At 59.5% G+C, this 23222-nt stretch overlaps 2 protein-coding genes across 14 annotated transcripts in view; one reads left to right on the top strand and one right to left on the bottom strand.

Moving 5' to 3' along the window:
• The window catches only part of PRKAR1B (protein kinase cAMP-dependent type I regulatory subunit beta), an 80081-nt gene that overhangs the window by 20354 nt on the left and 36505 nt on the right, over positions 1 to 23222 (top strand). For 11 of the 13 annotated variants that reach the window (XM_081552374.1, XM_081552372.1, XM_081552377.1 and 8 more), the window contains exon 4: positions 1849 to 1940. The exons of 1 other annotated variant lie outside the window; for it this stretch is intronic. In XM_081552374.1, the coding sequence (XP_081408500.1) occupies positions 1849 to 1940 (92 nt within the window). Of the gene's footprint in view, positions 1 to 1848; positions 1941 to 11978; positions 12553 to 23222 lie in introns of those variants that run through there. One more of the 13 variants, XM_081552369.1, reaches the window with a different exon arrangement.
• On the bottom strand, positions 3006 to 5633 carry LOC145531034 (uncharacterized). The gene is made up of 2 exons (XM_081552378.1): positions 5268 to 5633; positions 3006 to 5138 (listed from the first exon to the last, which is right to left on the bottom strand). The coding sequence occupies exons 1-2, from the start codon at positions 5467 to 5469 to the stop codon at positions 4570 to 4572; spliced, it is 771 nt and encodes a 256-aa protein (XP_081408504.1). The 5' UTR covers positions 5470 to 5633; the 3' UTR covers positions 3006 to 4569.

Genomic DNA, 23222 nt, shown 5'->3' with positions numbered 1-23222 from the left:
TGTGAGTAACATAAGGCTTACCGCCCATGTCTGTTCTGGCCGCTATAACAAGAGGCTGGGAGCTTAAACAGCAGACATGTACTGTCACAGCTTGGGGGCTCAGGGTCCCAGACCAAGGTGCCAGCAGGGTGGGTTCCTGGTGAGGACCCTCTTCCCGCGTCCCCAGACAGCTGTCACCTGTACACGTGTTCTCACATGTTGAGTTGGGGGGGCAGTGTGTGGAGTGAGCTCTCAGGGTCTTGACTGACAAGGGCACCAATCATATCCTGGGGACCCCGCCCCCACAACCTCACCCAAAGCCAGTTACCTCCCAAAGCCCCATCACCGAACCCTGTAACCCGGGGACCGTCCCTTGGCCGTGGTCCTTGGGCTTCAACATAGGAATCTGGGGACAGAGTGGCCGCGGCACCTCCTCAGCCACCGTCATGCCACAGTCACCACCATCACCTCCAGGATGTTTTCATCTCACAAAACTGAATCCCTGTCCGCATGAGACCACCCCCCCAGCCCTCCCCTATAATCAGGGAATAAAACCAGTGAAAGTGCAGTTTAGAAGCCCACCAGGGCACTTCATTTCTGTGGCCTTTCTCCTAAAATCCAGGACTCCTGTCTAACTCGTAGTTCCCCAGATACACTCAGAGGGAGGGATGCTCTGCGAAGTAACTGGCCAGCCCTCCTCCGAGAAACTGTCCCCGACCAGAGGGGCTGAGGGGCAGTGACGCCTGCGTGTGGCCCGGGTGGGGTCCGAGGAGGGGGGACGGACGTGTGGGCTCAGTTCCTGGGAAGGGAGCGGCCAGGTCTCGGGGGGTGGGGGATACTCCAGGGCAACCCCGGGTGTCGCAGGTCTGACCTGTTATATGGTGGTCGGACCTGGGGCGGCTTTTCAGGAGGCTCTGTCCTGCCCCCCAGGGGTCTCTTTGTAAACGGTTCCGTGGTTTCAGACGTAGTGCGCCCACCTGGGGGGGTCCTGACGTCCCCCCGCCCCAGCCTGGAAGAGACTGAGGGGCCGCTAAGCACCAGGCGGGGCCGTGTCACAGCACAGTCAGCCTCCCCCTCGGTGGCCTTTTCTAAGACAATGTTTCTCTATTGAGCTGCCTCGGGTCTTAGTTGCCACGCACGGACAGTAGCTGTGGCACCAGGATTCAGCTGCTCCTTGGACTGGGGGCCGTTAATCCCCCGACCAGGGATCAAACCCACGTCCCCTGCATTGTGAGGCGGGTTCTTAACCATCGGACCACCAGGGAGGTTCCCCTTGGTGTCTTTTAAGGGAAGAACCTTGGCGTTGGGGATGCTGGTGCTGGTCACCAACGGGGCACATCATGAGCTCCGCGGGCTGGTCCCAGCGGACAGTGGGATGGCTTTTTACCCATATTTTGGCCAAGTGGGTCCAGACCCCTACCTGGCCCCTCCATCACCACGTGGACGTGTGGAGCCAGACTTGGGTCAAGTTATCTTTTGTTCAAATAGTTCAGTAAGTACTTATTACCTGAAGAAAAGCCGAAGAAATAAACAAAATCAAAAAAGGCATGGTAATCCAGGGGCCTGGAGGTCCGCAGTGTCTTTCAGAGGCTCTGACGGCCCCTGGCGCCTGTCCACCAAGACCCTGAGTTCACGGTGACATTTAGGCCAACTTCGGGTCACTCTCAGGCCCTTGTCTCTTCTTTACTTTTCGAATTTCAAGAAGCTGTGACGCAGTGAGCCCTTCAGGTTTTCTGTCCACCGTCAGTGGAAGGCAGACCCTGAAGGCTGGACAGCAGCATTTCTCAGGGTCTAGCGGGGACCTGGAGGGGCTGGCGGGTTCAGGCCCTGGGCCGCCAGCAGGTCTGACTCTGCCTGGCCTCCCCGCAGGTCATCCCCAAGGACTACAAGACCATGACGGCGCTGGCCAAGGCCATCTCCAAGAACGTGCTCTTCGCTCACCTGGACGACAACGAGCGGAGGTAGGAGTTCGGGGGCCCGCGGGTCGGTTCTGGGGCCGGCGGGACGCCCGCTCCATGGCCCGTGGGTTGGTTCTGGGGGCACAGGCTCACGGGGTGGGGGTGGCCTCCGGAAATGAAGCGCCGTGTGCACCTGGGCCGCCTCCCAAATCTGAGTCAGGATCCGAAGTGCCTGCGGGCCGGCCTTGTTACAGAAACACACCTCATCTGCTTGTCTGCTTGCAGAGGGCCGAACGCACTGCCTCCTGCGGGCGCGGGTGGGAGCACGTCTGTGCACGCAGCACGGGGTCCTCAGGGAGGGTGACTGAGCTGGGTGATGGGCAGCACTGGCTGGAAGGACCTCGGGGGTGGACGTGGGGGAGGGTGCGGGTTACTCCAGGCGGTGGGCGTGGGGGTGGGGGTCACCCCAGGGGGTGGGTGTGGGGGGTGGGGGTCACCCCAGGGGGTTGGGTGTGGGGGTGGGGGTCACCCCAGGGGGTGGACGTGGGGATGGGGGTCACCCCAGGGGGTGGACATGGGGGTAGGGGTTACCCCAGGGGGTGGATGTGGGGGTGAGGGTTACCCCAGGGAGGGGTCCAGGAGTCCTGAAGGCGCTGGGGTGCTTTGTCTGAGAATCGAGAGCATGTAAATAACAGGGAAAGCTGGAACGTTTTGCGCCCCGCCTCCCCGTGAGAGGCTCCCTGGGGTACCGGGCGCAGTCTGTTCCGTGTGCACAGCTGAACCCTGTGCGGAGCGGGAGGGCGCCCCGGCGGGGCCTCACACCCACGGGGGGCGCGGCGTGTGCTCCGGGGCCCTGTCACGCGGCTGCTTTCCTTCCCTGGCTCCTGCGTTTTTTAGGACACGCGGCGTTTTGATGACGTGTCTGTCCTCAGAGGCTCGTTGAAAGTATTTGCCCGTTTAAGATAAACTCCTCGATGTGGACTAAAGAGTAAATGATGTGTAGAAATTTCGTTTTTCTAAAAAATATTCCTTTTTCCCGGGTTCTCAGCAAACTGATTCTTCATTAGACTCGGAGCACATTTTGAGAGCGGTCCATGTAGGGCGAACAGAAGGAAGGGAGAAGCCCTCTTTGTTTTTTATAATGACAGCTTTTGAAAAACTGACTTTATTTATTCATCTTTGGTTGCACTGGGTCTTTGTGCTGCGCACGGGTTTTTCTCTAGTTGCACCGAGCGAGGGTCCTTGTGGCTGAGGCTCGCGGGCTCCTCACTGCCATGGCTTCCCCTGGGGCGGAGCTCCGGCTCTAGGTCCCCGGGCTCCGTTGTCCGTGGGACGTGGACTCTTCCCAGACCAGGGACTGAACCCGTGTCACCTGCATCGGCAGCCAGATGCCGATCCACTGTGGCACCAGGGAAGTCCTGAGAAGGCCTCTTTGACGCCCCCCCCCCACCGTGACCGCCCGCTGCAGCCCCTGCAGGCCGCTGTCCGTGCGCGCATTGTGTGGAACCGGACGGGACACATGCAGCTTCCGGGACGCGGGCCTGGGGGCCTCCCCCGTGACCCCGTCTGGTGGTTGTGGCCCTATCGCTCTGCTGAGGAGCGGGTCAGTTTGTCCACCACCGCCCTTACCAAGGTTGCTGGGAGGTCTGTCCCGTGTTAGGGGCCTCGGTGGAGACTGAGGAGCGGTCTTCTGCAGGGTCGGCTCCCGGAGCAGCGTGGCAGCACTGGCCAGGTGCCAGGCTGGGTTTTCAGGCTTTTGGTACGTCTTGCTGGCCAGTTGCCCAGGAAGGCCGTAGGCGTGTCCAGGAGACCTGAGTTTGCGGTTGGTCCCTCCTGGCCCCCGGCATGGGAACGAGGCTGCTTCCCCGGGCGGGCGGGAGGTTGGCATTGGAGAGGCTCCGTCTGCAGAAGCCCGTGGGGCGGGCGGGGCTGGGGGGGCCAGTCCTCCTTCCCGGGACCGCCCGCCGCGCTCAGTCCCCCCCCCCCGGTGTCGTGGGCCGCCCCTCACTCTGCTCTGCAGCTCCTCACAGACCCGGGGAAGGTGGACACGGGGACAGCTCACGGTCACCCCATGACCCCCTCTCCCTCTGCTGAGTAGCCTTCCCGGTGCTGGGCACCCCGGGTGCGATGGGCTGATACCACGTTAGAGATGAGAGGGTATCATTTCTCTGATAACTGCTGACACCTGGGCTCAGCTCACCAGCTTCCCTGGAAGCTGCGGAGCAGGTCCGCGGCCTGGACTCTTCTGCCCAGAACAGAAGGGTTTGGGCTCAGGATTGCAAGGCTTCTCAGCAGGTCCTGCCCTTTCAGGCCCTGCCAGCCCCAGACAGCGGCTGGTACAGCGAGGCCTTAGCTTAGGGCCAAGGCAGCTGAGCGGGACTCCTTCTCCGGGCGGTTCTGGCAGCGTGTGTCTGGGAAGCGCCTTGGGGGGCCCTCTGCCCTTGACCCTAAGTCTCCAGAGCCGCGAGGCTCCCGCTGCCTCTGACTTTTCTGCGTCCGAGAGCCAGGTGGACAAGAAGTGGAGGAAGCAGATGGTTGGATTAAAATTCCTCTTTGCGAGGCTGGCTTGGAAAGAAAGCTTTCCACAGGGCGTGCCTGCTTCAGATCTTTTGTTTTGCTCAGAGGAAAACTCACTTTCCAGATCCGAGCCCGCACGGGCCCCCGTTTCTGGCCGCGGCCTCAAGGAGACGCATCACTGGCTCAGGAAGCGGGTCCGGGGGGCGTGGGTGGGAAGGGCCGTCCCCAGACCTTCCCCGCGGTGGCTCCTCGTGCGGCGCCCAGCGTCTCTGCTCATCCCAGCTTGGTGGACGCAGGGCTTCGTCTCTGCTCGCCCGCGGCCTGGCGCGCGCCCTGTCCTCTCCAAGTGCTTGGAGCGTAGGGCAAGCCCTGATGAGCAGGCGGCCTGCTTCTCCCTCTGCTTCCCCGGGGGTGGAGCGACCGGCATGTCCCCGAAGACAGACCCTCGGGGGGATGCCATGTGCTGCCCCGCAGCCCTCCCACTGACCTCAGAGGTGACACAGGCCACCCCAGGGTCGCGGGCCGGGCGCTGTGGCTTCCGCCGGTGATTCCAGCTTGTGTGGAGGTCCATCCGCAGGGGGAGCAGGGAGGGCGTGTTCAGTCTTCGCTCTAAGAGACTGGGGTGCAGGGCCGCGCGCCAGGCAGCCCCCGGGGCTTCCTCTTGCATGGGCGGCGTCTCCAGTTGGCATTCCTCAGAGGCTTTCTCGGGGTCTGTGTGGACGCTTTGGAGCCTCGGTTTCCTTCCTGTGGATAAGAAGGAGGGTGTCGCTTGGTCAAACCACAGCACCCACCGGAGCCGGGTCCCGGGGCACACCTCGGGGGCTCCGCAGCCCGCGTCCCGCCCCTCCTGGGTGATGGGTCACAGGGTCACACGCCTGAGACAGGAGGAAGGTGGCGGGCCAGGTGCTGCCCTGCGATGGGGGGCCCGCTGTCCCGGGCCCTGGGGGTGCAGGGCGCCGGCCCTGCCCTGCCGGGTCTTGGGAGCAGCAGAGGGGGACCAGGGAGCCCCGTGTGCTCGCGCTGGGGGCAGGGGTCCGGCCGCGGCTCTGTGTCGGGCCCCGGGGGGGGGCCTCATCCCTGGAGTCCCCAGACGGGCGGACGAGGGCCTCTGACGGCGGGGCGGCCACACTGGCGGCGGGTCGTGCTCTCTGCGGCTCTCATCAAGGCCGGCCTCCGCCTGCGCTCCTGGCCACACAGCTGCCTGTCTCCCGCCCACCTGCGTATCTCTGCAGGCTGTTTGTCTGCAGATGGGCCCGGCCCCCGGGTGATGGGAAAAACACGCGGGCAGCCGTGTTGCCAGGCGGCTCAGCTCAGGGGGCGGGCTCTGCTTCTCTGCCCCCTGCCCCCCCTGCCCCCCATCCTGGCTCCCGCTTGGGCTTCGCTGCCTCCCTGTCAGGCAACGCTAAAAAGCAAAATTGAAAAACAGCGCTAGCGTCTCGGAGGAGGCAGGACCTCGTCCGAGGAGGTGCTTGATGGCTTTAACACGCGAGGCCAGGCTCTGGGCCGAGGACACCTCCAGGCTAGCACGTCTGGGCTGCGTGGCTCAGCCCGTGGGGGCCGCGTTCCCTGGGGGCTGAGGCCCGGGGCTCTGGCACCCATGTCCCGAGGTGCTCTGAGCCAGACTGCGGGTGGCAGGCCTCGTGGACGCGTCTTGTTAGGGCCGTGCCGGTGGCAATATGCGGCCTGGATAGGGTGAGCAGGCTGCCCACGGCCCCCACGGCCCCCACGGCCCCCACGGCCCCCACGGCTTGGGAGAGGCGGGGATTCGAGCAGCAGGTTCAGCGAGGCCGCCTGGCTGACCTGCTTCCCGCCGTGACTGCACCGCCCGCCCCTGAACCTTCCATTGGCCTCGCCCGTGGTCTCCCTCACCTGGCGCTGTCGTGACTTAAAGCTGCTGGAGTCTGGCGGTAAGAGGTCTCCAGGACGCGGCGGATGGGTCTTCGCAAACCTGCTGGTTCACTATTGACGTCTCCTGATGGTCGCCCCCTAATGTGATTTGAGGTGCCCGCAGGCCACAGTTCCCTAAGGCCCAGAGAGGCTGGAAGTGGGGCCCTCTGTCCGGAAAGGAGGGAGCCTGCGAGGTGCCCCTGCTGTCGAGCTGGCCCCGGCCCCCCCACAGTGGCGACGCGGCCCCTGGACCGAGGGACCCCTGGGGTGCTGGTTTGGCTCCACTCTTGAGCGCTGGACACTGCGGAGGGAGGACCTGAGCCGGGTGCGGGATCACCGGCTGCCCGCGGCCCGGCCCGCCTCTGCAGACGCAGGCCGCCCGCCCCGTTTGTCAGGTGGGGATGTGGCCGCACGGCCCCATCCACGTGCCTGAGACGAGGGTCCCCGAGCGCATGAGGCCCTCTGAGGCCACGTCCACCCACACCCCGAGCAGCCCCCCGGAGTCCTGCCCCCGGAGGGGAGAGCAGCTCCTGTCCCCCGGCCCAGGCCAACCCCTGTTGCACGCCCCCCGGCCCTGCAGGCTTAGCCGCGTCCACAGGCTTGTGTCCACAGTCGGGCCGCAAGGAGCCCAGGACGCTACCGGGGCCGGAAGACTCCAGGGCGCCAAAGAGTTAAAGCGCTCCGTTTCCGACGGCATGAAACTCAGGGGCGAGCAGCTGATGGACACAGTGTGTCCTCCCCACAGCTGTTCCCAGAGTCAAAGCGCGTCTTTGTTTGCCCGACTCTTAGCAACTGTTGCTTTTTCTGAAGGACACGCATGAACCAGCTGTCCCCTCCCAAGACGCAGCCACGCTAGGTAGCCTAGATCCTCTGCGGAGCAAGAGGAAAGCGCGGCTTGTCCTGGGGTGGGGGGGTGTCCCGGCTGTTCCCAGCCTCGCCCTCGAGCTCCGTGAAGGAGCCCTGTGAAGGAGCCCCACCCCAGAGGCGGCTGGTCTAGCGCAGACGGCACACGGCCCAGCCCGCGGGCAGGACCCACGTCAGAACCAGAGCTGCACACGATGGCCGGAGAGCAGGCTTAGGGGCGACACTGGGAGCCCCCACAGGGGATTGACTGGTCCCCCAGCTCAGCCTCTCGAGGTTGCGGGGGGAGCTGGGGCTGCGAGCCCCACGCCGAGACCTTTGTGTGGCGGGGGCGCCTCCTGCGAGGGCTCTCGAGGGATCTCCTACGGGGGCATTTGCGGGACCCCTGAGGCTGCAGAGCTGGGGGCCCCGGAGCCAAGGGCAGTTTTCTTGCAAAGGGTTTGGTGTCTCGGGTCCTCCTGAGGGGGACGTGGCTGGTGCTGACCCTGCGTCCACCAGGGCTTCATCTGCGCCACCCTCTGGCACCTGACACCCCTGGTTCCATCCGGGTCTCACGGTGACCCTGTGCGTGTTGATTTCTGTCCATTTTATAGGTGAGGAGGCCCAGGGCTCAGGGTGAAGCAGCCTGCACATGGTCCTCACCTGGCCAGGCCAGGGTCAGGCCAGCCCAGAGGCTCTTCCCCGCTCCCCGCTGGGGACCCCCAACGTGGCCGCATGCAAGTCCGAGGGGGCGGGCGCTGAGGGAGGAGCCCAGGGAGGCAGCAGGGCCTGTGTGACCCCTGAGCCACGGCCCCTGAGCTCCTGGCCCAGAGACGTGGTGACACTCCGGGCTGTTTCGCCATCAGGAGGCAGCAGGGGTGGGGAGCAAGGCTGGGGCTCGGTGACCTTGGATTTCTCCTGGCCTTGCTGTTTGCTGGCTGCGTGACCTTGGCAAGCGACGTAACCTCTGGAGCTTCAGGAATGTTCTGCCTGCCCTTGAAGGCAGGAGAGCCTTGGTCCTGAGGCAGGAGGTAACTCCCACACACTCCTCCGTCCAGCAGGTGTCCGGTGCTGTCTAGGGCGATGAGCAGGCGGCAGGGGAGAAGGGCGCTCAGGAGATGCGCCTGAGTCGGGTGGGATCGGTCTCTGGGGGACCCAGCAGCGGGGGGTGCTCTTGGAGGACGGGGTGTGTTAACCCAGACCTGGAAAGCGCACGGGGCAGAGGGACGGTCAGGGCCGCGGTCCTGGCCCCGCTGGCCCTTGTGCGAGCCTCCTGGGGCTGCTCAGACACGGTCTTGGTCTCTGGCTGCGAGCTCTGGGACCGACCTGCCTGGGGGCAGCTTCTCCCCGTCCTCCTCAAGATCCGCCTCTGTCATTCGGGGGCCGGGGACGCCCAGCTCTCAGCCCGGGTTGCTCCTGACTGCACTGCTCCCCGGGGCTTGGGGCCTCCGAACATCGGGACAACCAGGTTGCTTTCAATGAGGCTCTGTGAACCAGCGTCGTCCCAGTACTCTAAATGCTGCGTTTCCGAAACAGTTTTACCTTTTCAATTTAATCTTTATCGGAATCTAATATATTTATTTTTAATAGACTTCATGCCAATAATTAAAAAAACCTCCATCTTGAAGGAGGATTGTAATACTTAAAGTCTTCTAGTCCCACGGTCCTCACAGAGCAGCATGTCAGAGAGGTCGAAGAAACACCTTTAAACGTAGATATGTTTACACCAAGGTAAGTTCTGGGGAAAAGAGTAGAAATATCCACTCAAGGAGGGACGGTGCAGCATTCCCAGCCAAGAGGGTTTTTACACCCGTGTTTCTCGTGTAAAGAGCTGGCGGGTGTCCAGTCCCCGTGGTGCCCCAGGTTCCTCCAGAGACACGGATCCTGGAGGACACAGGCTCGTCCGAGGACGTTTAATGCCGGCGGCTCTGGGGTCCTGGAGGCTGCGGAGCCCCAAGTGCCGTTGTCTGCCAGTGGGCGTGCAGGAGCCGGTGGGGCTGTCCAGAGCCAGCCCAAAGGCTCGAGAGCCAGGAGGCAGGGGTGCGAGGGTGGGAGGGTGGACGTCCAGCTCAGGTGGAGCCTGCGGGTCTCTCGTCATCTGCGTTTCTCCTCTGCTGGGCCCACGAGGGCTGGTGCTGCCCGCCCTGGGGAGGGCCGTCCTCACGCCCTCTGGACCCAAACACTGGTCTCTTCCCAAATGCACCTAGAAATCGGGTCTCACAGCAGAGTGGGCATCCCTCGGCCCAGACAAGACGACATATAGAGGGCACGTGATGCTGTGGACTTTTATCTCATGGTCTGTGCTTAAAAGAATGGCACAGCAGTTTCAGCCGTTACAGTAGGCCAGAAAGTCTTCCCTGTGTAGACATTTGATGAAATGTTTCAGATGTTTAAGGACAGCGTGTGTGGCCGCATTGAAGGACCTTGTCGTTAGGGGACCAGGTCTGGGCTGCCGGGGTGGCCACTCAGGTAGGCTGCAGGGGAGGACGGTGGACAGCTGCTGGAGGGCACAGTGGGCACGTCGGTGCCGGCGCCGGGGTGGGCCAGCTGGGCTGATTGGCTGGGCGGAGCGGGAGAAGAAACGGGAGCCTGCAGGCTCCGGGCTGGTGCAGCCTCAAGGGCACAGGTGCTGGTGGGCAGGTGGGATCCGGCCTCACGAGCTTGACTGGCCTGGCCTGCTGTGTGTCCGGAGGGAGCTGTCCGGTGGCCGAGGTGGCCCTTCACACCAAGCTCATTTTCTCCCCTCATCTGTCCATTTGCGCGAGCTGGGCTCGTGGTGATGGAGGTCCCTCAGCCGGGCCCGGGCCCCGGCTGTGTCTGTCCGGTGTGAGCCTGAACCCCACTGGCCCGTCCTGCCCTTCCCCAGACGTGTGTCTGCTCACACATGGCCTGGTGCCCACCTGGGGCGGCGGAGTCCCGAGCCTAGATGGGCGGCAAGAGCAGGACTTAGGGCTTCCTTGTCAGATCAGGGCTGTCCTGGACTCCAGAGCGGTCATCTCAGTCAGGTTGAGCATCTCTGCGCCCTGGGTCACGCCCCGCCTGCCTCCCCGGTTGGCCCCGTGAGGACCAGAGGCCAGTCGTGTTGGGAGACGGCCGCCCAGGGCTGGTGGACTTGGCCAGGGGCTCACGGGCCTGTGAACACGCGTGTGTGCATCTGTGTGCAAACAGGTGTCCACCTCTCTTGGTAGATTCCTAACGGGACGTCTGGGCTGGGCTGTTGTGTGGGCACCGCTCTAGCTGTGGAGAGCGGGGCCCCTCTCCGGTTGTGTGGTGCGGGCTTCTCACTGCCGTGGTTTCTCCCTTTGCGGAGCACGAGCTGTTGGGCGTGGGGGCTTCAGTAGTTCTGGCCTGTGGGCTCAGCACCAGTGCTTCTCGGGCTCCAGAGCACAGGCTCAGTCGCTCTGCACTCTGTGGGATCTTCCTGGATCAGGGATGGAACCCGTGTCCCCTGCGTTGGCAGGCGGAGTCTTTACCCCTGAGCCACCAGGGAAGCCCAACAATGTCAAGTCCAGTTTATCCGTTTTTTCTTTCAAGAATCATGCTTCTGTTGTTTTCAATCTAAGAACTTTGCCTAATGCTCGTTAACGGAGACTTACCGTGTTTTCTTCTAAAAGTTTTGTCTTTTTAGCTCTCCCGTTCAGGTCTGTGACCCACTCTGAGTTACCGTGTGTGCCGTGAGGCCACACACGGGTCTGAGGCCGGGTGGTTATGTGGACGTCCGGGTGTCCAGCTCCACTGGCCAAAGAGACTGTCACTTCCTCATGGATGCGTCCTGGTGCCTCGCCGATAATCAACTGGCCGTCAGGGTGAGGGCTCATTTCCGGGCTCTGGGTTCTGCCCCACGGATCCGTGTGCCGTGTCATCACACCAGCCCCACGGTCTTGACAGGCGCGGCTGCCCAGTGATCTCCTCGGAAATCAGGTCACGTAAATCCTCTCACTTCATTCTTCTTCTGCAGACTCGTCTGGGCTATTTTAGGGCCTTTGCGCTTCCATATGAATTTTAGATGACTTTCTATTTTGAAAGCCCGTGTTGAATTTGCAGATCGGTTTGACACAAAACCGGCATCTTGTCGGCATCGAGTCGTCTCAGTGACAGGCAGGAGCGTGTCTCCGTCTCTGCGGATCTGCACCTTCTCAGCAGGCCCCCGCAGTTCTCGGTGGACAAGTCTCGCACTTCTCCTGGCAAACGGATCCTGCAGTCTTCATCCTTTTCCATGCTCCTGTGAAGAAGACTGGGTTCCCAGCGGCGTGGACTGGCTGTGGAGGCCTGGGGGGCTCCGGCAGGCAGGAGTGGAGGCGGGCGGCAGGGCGGGCCCGGCCAGGAGGGGCCGGGGGTCCTGCCCCTGGACACGCTCCTGCGGCGGAGGGGTGCGGAGGACCCTGGGCTTTGGGCCGGGCCAGGAGGGACCGGGGTTCCTGCCCCTGGACACACCCGTGCGGCGGAGGGGTGCGGAGGACTCTGGGCTTTGGGCCGGGCCAGGAGGGACCGGGGGTCCTGCCCCTGGACACACCCGTGCGGCGGAGGGGTGCGGAGGACTCTGGGCTTTGGGCCGGGCCAGGAGGGACCGGGGGTCCTGCCCCTGGACACACCCGTGCGGCGGAGGGGTGCGGAGGACTCTGGGCTTTGGGCCGGGCCAGGAGGGACCGGGGGTCCTGCCCCTGTATACACCCCTGCGGCAGAGGGGTGAGGAGGACTCTGGGCTTCGGGCTGGGGCTTGCCGTTCCTGAGCCCCAGGGGACAGCCTGTCGGTCACGGCTCAGCGTGTGCCCCCCTGGGAGCAGGACGAGAGCTCCAGATGGTCTGTGTTATGTGAGCCGTGTTCTCCGACCTCTGCTGGTGCCTCTGGGACTAGTTAGGGGAAGAGTTCCTTCATGGCTAAGCACACAGGGCTGCTTATCTGGGTGTAGGAGCGAAGTTTAAATGAAAGTGGGCCATGCCAAGGAACTCAGGGCTTTCTGAAGATAATCGCCCCAAGACTTTTATCCTGTGTCTGCTCGGGACCCGTGTGCGCTTGGGCACTGCCCGCGATGCAGGGTCAGCGGATGCATTGTCTCCAGTGACTGTCTCCTCCGGAGGGGCCAGCATGAGGCACGTGTGATGAAGGACAAGCTGCTGATTCACGTCTGAGTGAGGACTGGTGTCCTAGACGCGTAAAGGTCTCTCTCGATTCAGCAACGCGGAAGGAGTCCAGGTAGAAGCTGGACAGAGAGTGGAAAAGACGCTGGACCACAGAGGCCCCTGGGCGGAGGAGGAGCCCTGGGAGGTGCTTAGCCCCTCGGGCAGCACAGAAGCACAGAGCAAGCCCCAGGGGGCCGTCACTCCACGCCCATCGGGACGGCCAGGGGAAAACCGGCCGGTGCGGACGCGGAGGACCCGGGCCTGAGTCCGTTGCCGCTGGGAACGGCAGCCATAACGTCCTGGAAAACATGTGAGTAGGTTCTTAGAAAACTAAGCATGTAACTGCCATGCGACCCGGCAGCTGCACTCTCGTCCATTTATCCCAGAGAAATGGAAACTTATGTTCACGTGAAAACCTGTACATTAACTTGTCATAGCAGCTTTCTTTGTAAAAGCCTGAAACTGGGAACAACCCAGGTATCCCTCAGCGGGCGAGTGGATAAATAAGCTTGGGCGCCATGCCGTGGGATAGCACCCGGCCAAAAAAGGGGGCGAGCTGCTCACACCACGGCGGGCGGGGTGAGCCTCCAGGCAGCTTGCTGAGGAGTGAAGCCAGCCCCCGAGCTTCCATCCTGCAGGACACTGTTTAAGTGACATTCTCACGGTGGCAGAATTACGGGAGTGGAGGGCCGATTGGTGGCCCCCAGGGCTTGGGGGCCGGGTGTGGTCCTGGGGGTCTGCACGGCGCCACCCCCAGCATCCCAGGCAGCCTCCGAGATGCCCCCTGGGAGGTGCTGACCACCGCACCACTGTCCCCGTGGGCAGGGCCGGCCACCTGGGGTCACTGTGCTACAGCCGTCGGCAAGGGTGGGCATCGGCTGGGCTTAGGGCCCACTGCAGGTGGGACAGGGGGGCCCTGGGACAGGTCCCCTGGGCCGAGCTGACCACAGACCCCCAGCCCCCTGGAGGAGCCCAGGCCTCAGTGAGCGTGGGGCCGCCCATGGCCAAACGTGGCAGTCAGGGCCGGCGGGGCTGTGCCGCCTGCCGGGCGCGCTGCTGGTGCCTCCGCGTCTGTCGTCCCCTTCCCAGGTGATGGGATGAGGCTCGGCGGGTGGCCGGCCAGGCCCTTGGCTGGTCAGAGAGCCACGAGGTGGACGCTCTACCTGCTCCCAGGCCCATCCGCCTCCTGCCTCCCTGCACTGGGCCGCGGAAGACCGAGGGCCCCGTGTTTCTGCTCGTCCCTCTGTCCACCTTCTCACACGGCCCCTGCGGCCATCATGGGGTGGGGTGGGGGGGCATTTCTCTGAAGCTGTTCATAGGACTCGGGGGGTCCCAGAACCCCAGGGAGCAGCCCACGGGGTCGGGGCTCTAGGGGCAGCTGGGCCGTGTCCACCGCTAGTCAGGTCTTTGGTGTGGTGGCCCCTCTTGGGTCCCTGTTCTCAGAGGGAATCGGGGTCCCTGGTTTGTCCGGACACACCTGGCCCAGTGCCCCTGTGGACCGTGACCTCTCTGGACTGTCACCTCTGCGGACCGTCACCTCTGTGGACCGTGACCTCTCTGGATCGTGGCCTCTGTGGACCGTGACCTCTGTGGACCGTGGCCTCTGTGGACCGTGACCTCTTTGGACCGTGACCTCTCTGAATCGTGGCCTCTGTGGACCGTGGCCTCTGTGGCAGGTGTGAGAACATAAAGGAGGAGGAGGCCTTTGAAATGGGAGGCAGACGCCAGAGGCCGGCCGCTCTGCACATCCCGTGCTGACGGCCTTGGAGGGTGGCCAGGGTGTGGGTGGAAATGCAGGGGCTTTGAGTGGGGTGACTCTGGTGTGGCCGCCCTCGGAGGGGAGGGAGAGGCAGAGCCTGGGGCCTGGCAGGGGCTGGGGTGTCCTGTCCCTGCCCTGGGGTGCCTGCCTCGGGCTCCCTCCGTGCTTGCAGGCAGCAGGAGGACAAAGCCCATGTAGGAGGACTGGCCCCACAGTGCCCAGGCGCAGCCTGCCATGTGGCATCCGTCCGATTAGGGAAGAGAATTCGGGTCTCAGCGCAGCTTAGGAAGAACCACGGGCCATGGAACTGAGCACACGACCTCTGACCATGGACCCCGGGGAATACAGAACAGGGCACCCAGCGCATCTGCAGGTCCGTGGCTGTGACAGGCAGGGGCGTGGAGGGCCAGAGCCCTGCCCCTTATGGACCCTCGTTACTTGTGGTTTCCCTGAGCCCGTGCCCATCCTTGTCATCGTCCCTCCCCCAGGCCCCCGACTTGAGTCCACGTAGACGTTTCGTCCACTGCAGTTTTTGTCTGACCGGCGCCCCACCGGCTGCTCCATGGCCACTGGACCCTCTTCACGAAGCTCCTGCGTCCTCTGACATGAGCCTCATTGTTTTTGTCATTTTCCTTGCTTTCTGGTGCTTTGAGAGGTGGCCGGCTCATCTCGTACGCTTTCTTCCTCTTGGTGGGAGCCTGTATTTAGAGACCACGTTCCGGGCACTGGGGTTGGGCACTGCCTTGCTCTGTCCTGGTTGCTGGACTTTTTCTGCAGACGGAACCAGGACTGTGTTTAAGATAAAATATTTCACGTGTTCATGTTGATTCTTCCAGTTTCAATTCAGGGCTACAGGTTGGCTTCCTTCCTTCCTTCCTTTTAAAGTAACGTGATTAACTTTGTTTTATCTCTTTCCCCACACGCTGAATATCTCAGCTGTCCATGACACCAGCAAAAGAATTCTTTGCTTCATTGCACCACAGGGGCGCACACACACGCACACACCCGACCTTCGAATCACAACCAGCGTGGTCAGCAGAACCATTTAAGGTTTAATTCTGGCTCATTTTGCCCTGCGGCGTCTGCAGCTTGGGAGCTAATGCTGTCCATTGGGTACACATTTTAGTTCCTTTTTTCCCTTTTCCCTTGTATTTGTATTATTTTTCAAATCTCAGGATGGTTTTTAGAACCACGTGAAATGTTAACATAGTTCATGGTTCCAAGGTTGTCGCCGCCAGCACGGTGTGTCCCGGAGCTTCACTCACCTCGCGTCCCCTTCCTGCGGCCTGCGGCCTGCGGGGGCTCTTTGCTCTCGGATTCGCCTGTGGCTGGAGCAGCAGACGGGTGAGCTAGTCAGCCCATGTGCACAGATTCACGCCCTCCCCCCTTCCTTACACACGCGCCTTTTCTGTCTGACATGTGTCCTGGAGCTCACGCCGCGGCACTTTTCAGAGGGTCTTGACAGCTCTGGGTCTCTGGGGCCATCCCAGAGCTGGATCGGTAGGTGTGTGGGGTGGGTAGATAAATCCCCTCACGTCATCTTCCTGGTTGCAACTTGGCCCCTTTCACGGAGGAGGAAGCCGCTGGCCAGGCCCGAGGCAGGTGGGCATCTAGGCGGGACTGAACATGTCACCAAGCCCAGTCCCGTGCCCTGGGCGGCCCACGGGGTCCAGGCTGAGATCTGCCCAGGGTTGAGGTCCGTGGCTCCCAGGCATGACGGGGTGACCATGGCCCCCCTGATGGCCCCGGTCCTCACAGCGCCGCTGAGCGTGTCGAGGCGTGGCCGCTGGGCCGGGAGAGCCGGCGTGCCGCGGCCGTGCCCTGGGCCTTATCACCTCGTGGGAGAAAAGCAAGTGCAGGCGGACACAGTGAGATCCTGACAGGGAAGGGGCTGGCGCGGCCCAACCCTGACCTCGCGTGGGCCAAGGTGGCTTCACCTGGACCGCCCGGCCCTTGGAGCCCAGGGCCACTGGGGGCCTGGGGCTGTTGGTGGGGGGTGACCGCGATGGGCTTGAGCCGGGCTATGGAAACGGCCTATCCGGGGGGCTGGGTGCGGGATGGGGGCCGGCGTCGGGCCGGGCCTCCGCGAGAGGCCTCATCTGCTGCCCGTGTCTGTGTGGGGCTGGCGCTGCCCGTGGGGGACGGGGTCTCGAGCAGCACTCGCAAGGAGAGCAGAGGGGTGGCCTCTGCGAACGCGGGGCTCCAGGCACGTCTGCTGCGGTCCCCTGTTCACTTGGTGGTTTGTGATGACGTCCTGGGCGGCGGGGCCTCTGGTGGGCGCGAGCTGCTGCCTGATGAGGCTGCTCCGGGGCTCCACCCTGGGCCTGGCACGTGGGTCCCACGTGCTCTGTCCCATGAGTGGCTCTCTCTGCAGTTGTCCCCGGGGTTGCCCGCATTGGTGACAGAGCCTCCCCACCCTCTCGGATTCAGTGCTGGGCCCCGGGACGTGTGTGGAGGGTGCCCCAACAACGTGCACGCACATGGCTGTGCGGCTGTTGGGCGCGTGCTGTCTCGGGTGTCCACTGGCGCCATGGCTAGCTGGGTTTTCTGCCCTCTCTGCCCCCAGCCCCCAGCCCTGCAGGCTGCTCACCTGCGATTGCCAGCTTCACCCGCCCTGTTCCTGCCCCATCGCCCCCAGCCCAGCCTGGCTGGGACCATCCGCGGTCCCCGCTGCAGGCCTGCGTCTGGCCCTTTGAAGCTGCCCCTGACTGGTTTAGCAGCCGTGGGAAGGACACGCGTCCCTCGCCCCCCCGAGGCCTGGTGGGATGTCCTGGAGCCGGCGGGCCGCTGCAGCCTCCCCTGCCCACGTGCTCGGAGCTGGTCTGGAGGCTGTGATCGCATGGGCTGCCTGGGTCTTGTGACTGATCCCCGGACTGGCTGTGTTTAAATAAACAAGATGCTTCTTATCCTGGAAAACATTTCCTGTCTTGGCAGGTGAGAAGGAAGGAGGAGGGAGCCAGGACCCAGTGTTCCACGCCCAACCTTGGACGTGGCCTGTGCGGGGCAGGGTCACTGTTGCTGTCAGTGTTCACACGGGGTCTCAGTGCACCATGGTGACGGCGTCCTGGAGCCCACGCCGACTTGGGGTTCCTGGGGCGCGGCGTCCGTGCAGGCGGGCTGGGCCCTCAGGAGTCAGCCCGGGGGGCTGGGGGCCCCGCTCTGCAGACGCGCGTGGGATCCCAGGGAGGTGATGGGAGGAGCCGGAGGTCCCTGGAGGTGGGCGCAGGCTGCTGGGGGAGAGGCAGGTGGGGCCGCAGAACTCAGGGTGCCCCTGGGGTGCTTGGTGAGGACACCCCACTGTGTAGCTGGGGTTCTCGGCCCGCGGGGTGAGCGTGCCTGCCTCTCTCCAGCTGGCAGGGAGGCTGCGCAGCCCTGGCCTGGGCCTCAGACGGGCCCCAGGGCCCTCCCACGTGTGCCTCTTCCCATCCTGGGGGCCGCCTGCCTGGTGGTCCTGCTAGATGACCGGGGGCTGCGGCTCTTCTGGGAAGAAATCCTCGAAGAAGGATCCAGACCCTGCTTGTCGTGACGCCCGTCGTGGCGCGGTGGGCTTTGTAGTGGCGGAGCTGTGTGCGGAGCGCCCTTGGCCCCAGGCCCTGGTCTCTGAGCCACGTGCAGGGCTGCCCCGGGCCCTGTTTCTGAGCCGTGCGGAGGCGGCGGTGTCTGCAGCCCCGCTGGGCTACAGCGTGGGGCGCGGGACCTGACGGGGCCTCCCACGCACCCTTCCCTCCGTCAGAACCACGGCTGCTGCAGGGCTGGCTCCGGGGCCACAGGAGCCACTACTCGGCCGGCAGGCCAGCCGGCAGGAGGCAGAGGTCTTTGCTGGGGGCGAGGGAGGCGGTGGTTTTCTCACTCTGGCTCTGACCGCAGCTGCTGGGTGAGGCGGGGAGGGGGCTACATGACGTTTATTTAGTTTTTAAATTTTGGCGTCAGTTTGGTAGTTTTCCTCATGCAGATCTGGTACATATTTTGTTAGGTTTACACTTAAATGTTTTATTTTTGTGGTGTGCTAATGTAAATGGTGTAGTATTTTTTTTTTTCCATTTTAAATACAGGAAAGTGTTTGACTTTTGCACATTAACCTTGTATTCTACAGCCTTCCTATAAAGACGTATTAATTCCAATAGGTTTGGTTTTGTTGGTTCTTTAAGATTTTTTTACATAGTCGTGTCTTCTGCAAACGAACAGTTTTATTTCATCCTTTCCAGTCTGTATTTGTACGGCCTCCTCAGACAGCCATTTTGCTTTTTTGCATTTCTTTTCCATGGGGATGGTCTTGACCCCTGTCTCCTGTACAATGTCACGAACCTCCATCCATAGTTCATCAGGCACTCTGTCTATCAGATCTAATCCCTTAAATCTATTTCTCACTTCCACTGTATAATCATAAGGGATTTGATTTAGGTCATACCTGAATGGTCTCGTGGTTTTCCCTACTTTCTTCAATTTAAGTCTGAAGTTGGCAATAAGCAGTTCATGATGTGAGCCACAGTCTGCTCCCAGTCTTGTTTTTGCTGACTGTATGGAGCTTCTCCATCTTTGGCTGCAAAGAATAGAATCAATCTGATTTCGGTGTTGACCATCTGGTGATGTCCACGTGTAGAGTCTTCTCTTGTGTTGTTGGAAGAGGGTGTTTGCTATGACCAGTGCGTTCTTTTGGCAAAACTCTATTAGCCTTTGCCCTGCTTCATTCTGTACTCTCAAGGCCAAATTTGCCTGTTACGCCAGGTGTTTCCTGACTTCCTACTTTTGCATTCCAGTCCCCTGTAATGAAAAGGACATCTTTTTTGGGTGTTAGTTCTAAAAGGTCTTGTAGGTCTTCACAGAACTGTTCAAGTTCAGCTTCTTCAGCGTTACTGGTTGGGGCATAAACTTGGATTACCGTGATATTGAATGGTTTGCGTTGGAAACGAACAGAGATCATTCTGTCGTTTTTGAGATTGCATCCAAGTACTGCATTTCAGACTCTTTTGTTGACCATGATGGCTACTCCATTTCTTCTAAGGGATTCCTGCCCACAGTAGTAGATATAATGGTCATCTGAGTTTAATTCACCCATTCCAGTCCATCTTAGTTCGCTGATTCCTAGAATGTTGACGTTCACTCTTGCCATTTCCTGTTTGACCACTTCCAATTTGCCTTGATTCATGGACCTAACATTCCAGGTTCCTATGCAATATTGCTCTTTACAGCATCGGAGGAAAGGAAAGATATTCCCATCTGAATGCAGAGTTCCAAAGAATAGCAAGGAGAGATAAGAAAGCCTTCCTCAGCGATCAATGCAAAGAAATAGAGGAAAACAACAGATTGGGAAAGACTAGAGAGCTCTTCAAGAAAATTAGAGATACCAAGGGAACATCTCATGCAAAGATGGGCTCGATAAAGGACAGAAATGGTATGGACCTAACAGAAGCAGAAGATATTAAGAAGAGGTGGCAAGAATACCCAGAAGAACTGTACAAAAAAGATCTTCACGACCCAGATAATCATGATGGTGTGATCACTCACCTAGAGCCAGACATCCTGGAATGTGAAGTCAAGTGGGCCTTAGAAAGCATCACTACGAACAAAGCGAGTGGAGGTGATGGAATTCCAGTTGAGCTATTTCAAATCCTCAAAGATGATGCTGTGAAAGTGCTGCACTCGATATGCCAGCAAATCTGGAAAACTCAGCAGGGGCCACAGGACTGGAAAAGGTCAGTTTTCATTCCAATCCCAAAGAAAGGCAATGTCAAAGAATGCTCAAACTACCGCACAATTGCACTCATCTCACATGCTAGTAAAGTAATGCTCAAAATTTTCCAAGCCAGGCTTCAGCAATACGTGAACCATGAACTTCCAGATGTTCAAGCTGGTTTTAGAAAAGGCAGAGGAACCAGAGATCAAATTGCCAACGTCAACTGGATCATCAAAAAAGCAAGAGAGTTCCAGAAAAACATCTATTTCTGCTGTATTGACTACGCCAAAGCCTTTGACTGTGTGGATCACAATAAACTGGAAAATTCTGAAAGAGATGGGAATACCAGACCATCTGATCTGTCTCTTGAGAAACCTGTATGCAGGTCAGGAAGCAACAGTTAGAACTGGACATGGAACAACAGACTGGTTCCAAATAGGAAAAGGAGTACGTTCAAGGCTGTATCTTGTCACCCTGCTTATTTAACTTATATGCGGAGTACATCATGAGAAACGCTGGGCTGGAAGAAACACAAGCTGGGATCATGATTGCCGGGAGAAATATCAATAACCTCAGATATGCAGATGACACCACCCTTATGGCAGAAACTGAAGAAGAACTAAAGAGCCTCTTGATGAAAATAAAAGAGGAGAGTGAAAAAGTTGGCTTAAAGCTCAACGTTCAGAAAACTAAGATCATGGCATCTGGTCCCATCACTTCATGGGAAATAGATGGGGAAACAGTGGAAACAGTGTCAGACTTTATTTTTTTGGGCTCCAAAATCACTGCAGATGGTGATTGCAGCCATGAAATTAAAAGACGCGTACTCCTTGGAAGGAAGGTTATGGTCAACCTAGATAGCATATTTAAAAGCAGAGACATTACTTTGCCAACAAAGTCTGTCTAGTCAAGGCTATGGTTTTTCCAGTGGTCATGTATGGATGTGAGAGTTGGACGATGAAGAAAGCTGAGCGCCGAAGAATTGATGCTTTTGAACTGTAGTGTTGGAGAAGACTCTTGAGAGTCCCTTGGACTGCAGGGAGATCCAAGCAGTCCATCCTAAAGGAGATCAATCCTGGGTGTTCATTGGAAGGACTGATGTTGAAGCTGAAACTCCAGTACTTTGGCCACCTGATGCGAAGAGCTGACTCATTGGAAAAGACTCTAATGTTGGGAAGGATTAGGAGCAGGAGGAGAAGGGGACGACAGAGGATGAGATGGTTGGATGGCATCACCGACTCGATGGACATGGGTTTGGGTAGACTCTGGGAGTTGGTGATGGACAGGGAGGCCTGGCGTGCTGTGATTCATGGGGTCGCAAAGAGTCGGACACGACTGAGTGACTGAACTGAACTTCCAGTCTGTATACCTTTTTTTTTTTTTTTGCTGCACAACACAGCTTGCAGGATTTTAGTTCCCTGATCAGGAATTGAACCCAGGCCCCTGGCAGTGGAAGCCAGCGTCCTAACCACTGCACTGCCAGAGAATCCCCTCCAGTCTCTGTGCCTTCATTTCCTTTCCTTATCCTTTTATCTCATTGCATTAGCCAGGGGTTTTCCAGTATGACGTTCATGAAGAGTGGTGAGGGAAATATATTTGGCTCGAGTCCCCATCCTAGGCGGAAAGCATCCAGGTTTTCCCCACCAGCTGTAATGTCAACTGTAGGGTTTCTGGAGCTCTTTATTAAGTTGAGAGAGATCTCCATATTCTTATTTTTCTGAGAGTTTTTTTTTTATCACGAATGGGTATTCAGTTTTGTCACATGCTCCTCATGCATCTCTTGATATGATTTTCTGTCTTTACCCCTGGGAGGTGGCGCATTGTCTGTGGTTTTTGATGCTGAGCCCACCTTGCGTACCTGTAATGAGTCCCACTTATCTATGGTGTAGGAATCTTTTAATACAGAGTTGGGTTTGATTTGCCTTTTTGCTAAGCGTTTTTACATCCGTGTTCATGAGACAACGGTCTGTAATTTTCCTGTCTTGTAGCATCTTTGTCTGGTTTTGGTATTAGGGTGATTCTGGCCTCACAGAATGAGTTGAAGTGTTCCCTCTGCTTCTGTGTCTGGAAGAGATTGTAGAGTGTTGGCATCATTTCTAGCTTGCAGGTTTGGTGGGATTCTCTAGTGAACCCGTCTGGGCCTGCTGCCTTCTGTCTGGTCTCTGTGCTTTAAGTCGTCAGACTTGTGGACCCACGGTTGTCATAGTCTCCCTTTACGATCCTTTTCAGTCCACGGGGCCTGTAGTGATGGCTCCTCTCTCATTTGTGACGCTAGCTGTCCGTGTATTCTCTCTGTCTCAATCTCTCCTCCCCACCCCAACCCCACCTTTTTTGGTTACCCTGGCTAGGGGTTTATAGATCTTTATTAATCTTCCCAAAGAACCGGCTTTGGTTTCATTGATTTTCTCTATTAATTCCCTGTTTTAAATTTTGCTCTAATTTTTAATATTTCTTTTCTTTTGCCTGCTTTGGGGTTAACTCGGCCTTCTTTTTCTATTGATAGTTTCCTTAGGTGTTGATGTTAGGTCTTTCCCCTTCTCAGAGGTGCACTTTCAATGCTGCACGTTCCCCTCTAAGTGTTACTTTTGCTGCTTCCCACAATTTTGTTAAGTTGCCTTTTCATTTAAACACATTTTCAATTTCTCTGAAACCTTCTTTTAACCATGTGTTATTTAGAAGTGTGTTGCTTAGTCTCCAGTACGTAGGGATTTGAAGTTACCTTTCTGTTATTGATTTCTAGCTTAATTCCACCGCGGTCTGAGGGCAGGTTCCGTGTGGGTCACGTGTATTAATTTGTGCAGGTGTGCCCAGGTGCAGCAGGACTCACCTGGTCCTCCCGGGGCTCCGTGAATGTGCTCCCCATGGAGTCACGCGTTCGTGTGCGTCCCTGAAGTGCCCGGCATTGTGGTTGAGGAGGCAGCCACAGAGGCGGTGGCTCCAGTCCCCCGAGGCGGAGGCTCCCAGGGTTTTACAAATGCCGTGTTCTCGGTGCTCCAGCAGGGAGCAGGAGCCCTGCATCCACGTTCTCGGTGCTCCAGCAGGGAGCAGGAGCCCTGCATCCACGCCGTGAACAGCTACGCCTGAGTTATTGCTGCTTAGAGAGAATTATTTGGAAACTTGCAGTCAGTTTCACCCAAACAGTGGAAAAGCCTAAACACAAGCCAGGCACCCTGTCAGGGCTCTGGCTCCAGCGACGAGAGCCCCCCTGTCCCCGGGGCCGCGACGGGTGGCAGAAAGCAGGGCATCCTGCAGTGCTGGTCCCCAGGGCTCCTGGACTGCGAGTGACGCTGACCATGAGTCCAGGGCAGCAGCGGGGAGAGTCCCCACCCCCCCTCGAGTGGTGGGCGTGGCCTCTGAGCACGGCGTCCAGGTCAGGGGTGCTCCTCCCCTTTCTGGCATCATTTCCACATCGGAAAAAACACTCTATGCCTCGAACACGCTTCCTGCATCCATGGGACGTTTTTAATTCGCATTGTCCTGGTCCTTGTCCCCGCAGGCGTGAGCCCTGTGCAAGCCCGTGTGTGCACGCCCGTGGCAGGAGTGTCTG

The sequence above is a fragment of the Giraffa tippelskirchi genome, chromosome 13, assembly GCF_054371585.1.
Source record: "Giraffa tippelskirchi isolate mGirTip1 chromosome 13, T2T-mGirTip1v1.2.pri, whole genome shotgun sequence".
Taxonomy (NCBI): domain Eukaryota; kingdom Metazoa; phylum Chordata; class Mammalia; order Artiodactyla; family Giraffidae; genus Giraffa; species Giraffa tippelskirchi.
The sequence above is the reverse complement of the archived record's forward strand: the minus strand, read 5'-3'. Positions and strand labels throughout refer to the sequence as shown.

Excerpts from the sequence above, each read along its gene's own strand:
- LOC145531034 (XM_081552378.1), bottom strand. The coding sequence starts at position 5,469 with ATGAGGCCCCCCCCCGGGGCCCGACACAGAGCCGCGGCCGGACCCCTG. Across the intron at positions 5,139-5,267 it reads ACCTTCCTCCTGTCTCAGGC|GAAGGAAACCGAGGCTCCAA; the intron begins GTGTGACCCTGT and ends TCTTATCCACAG.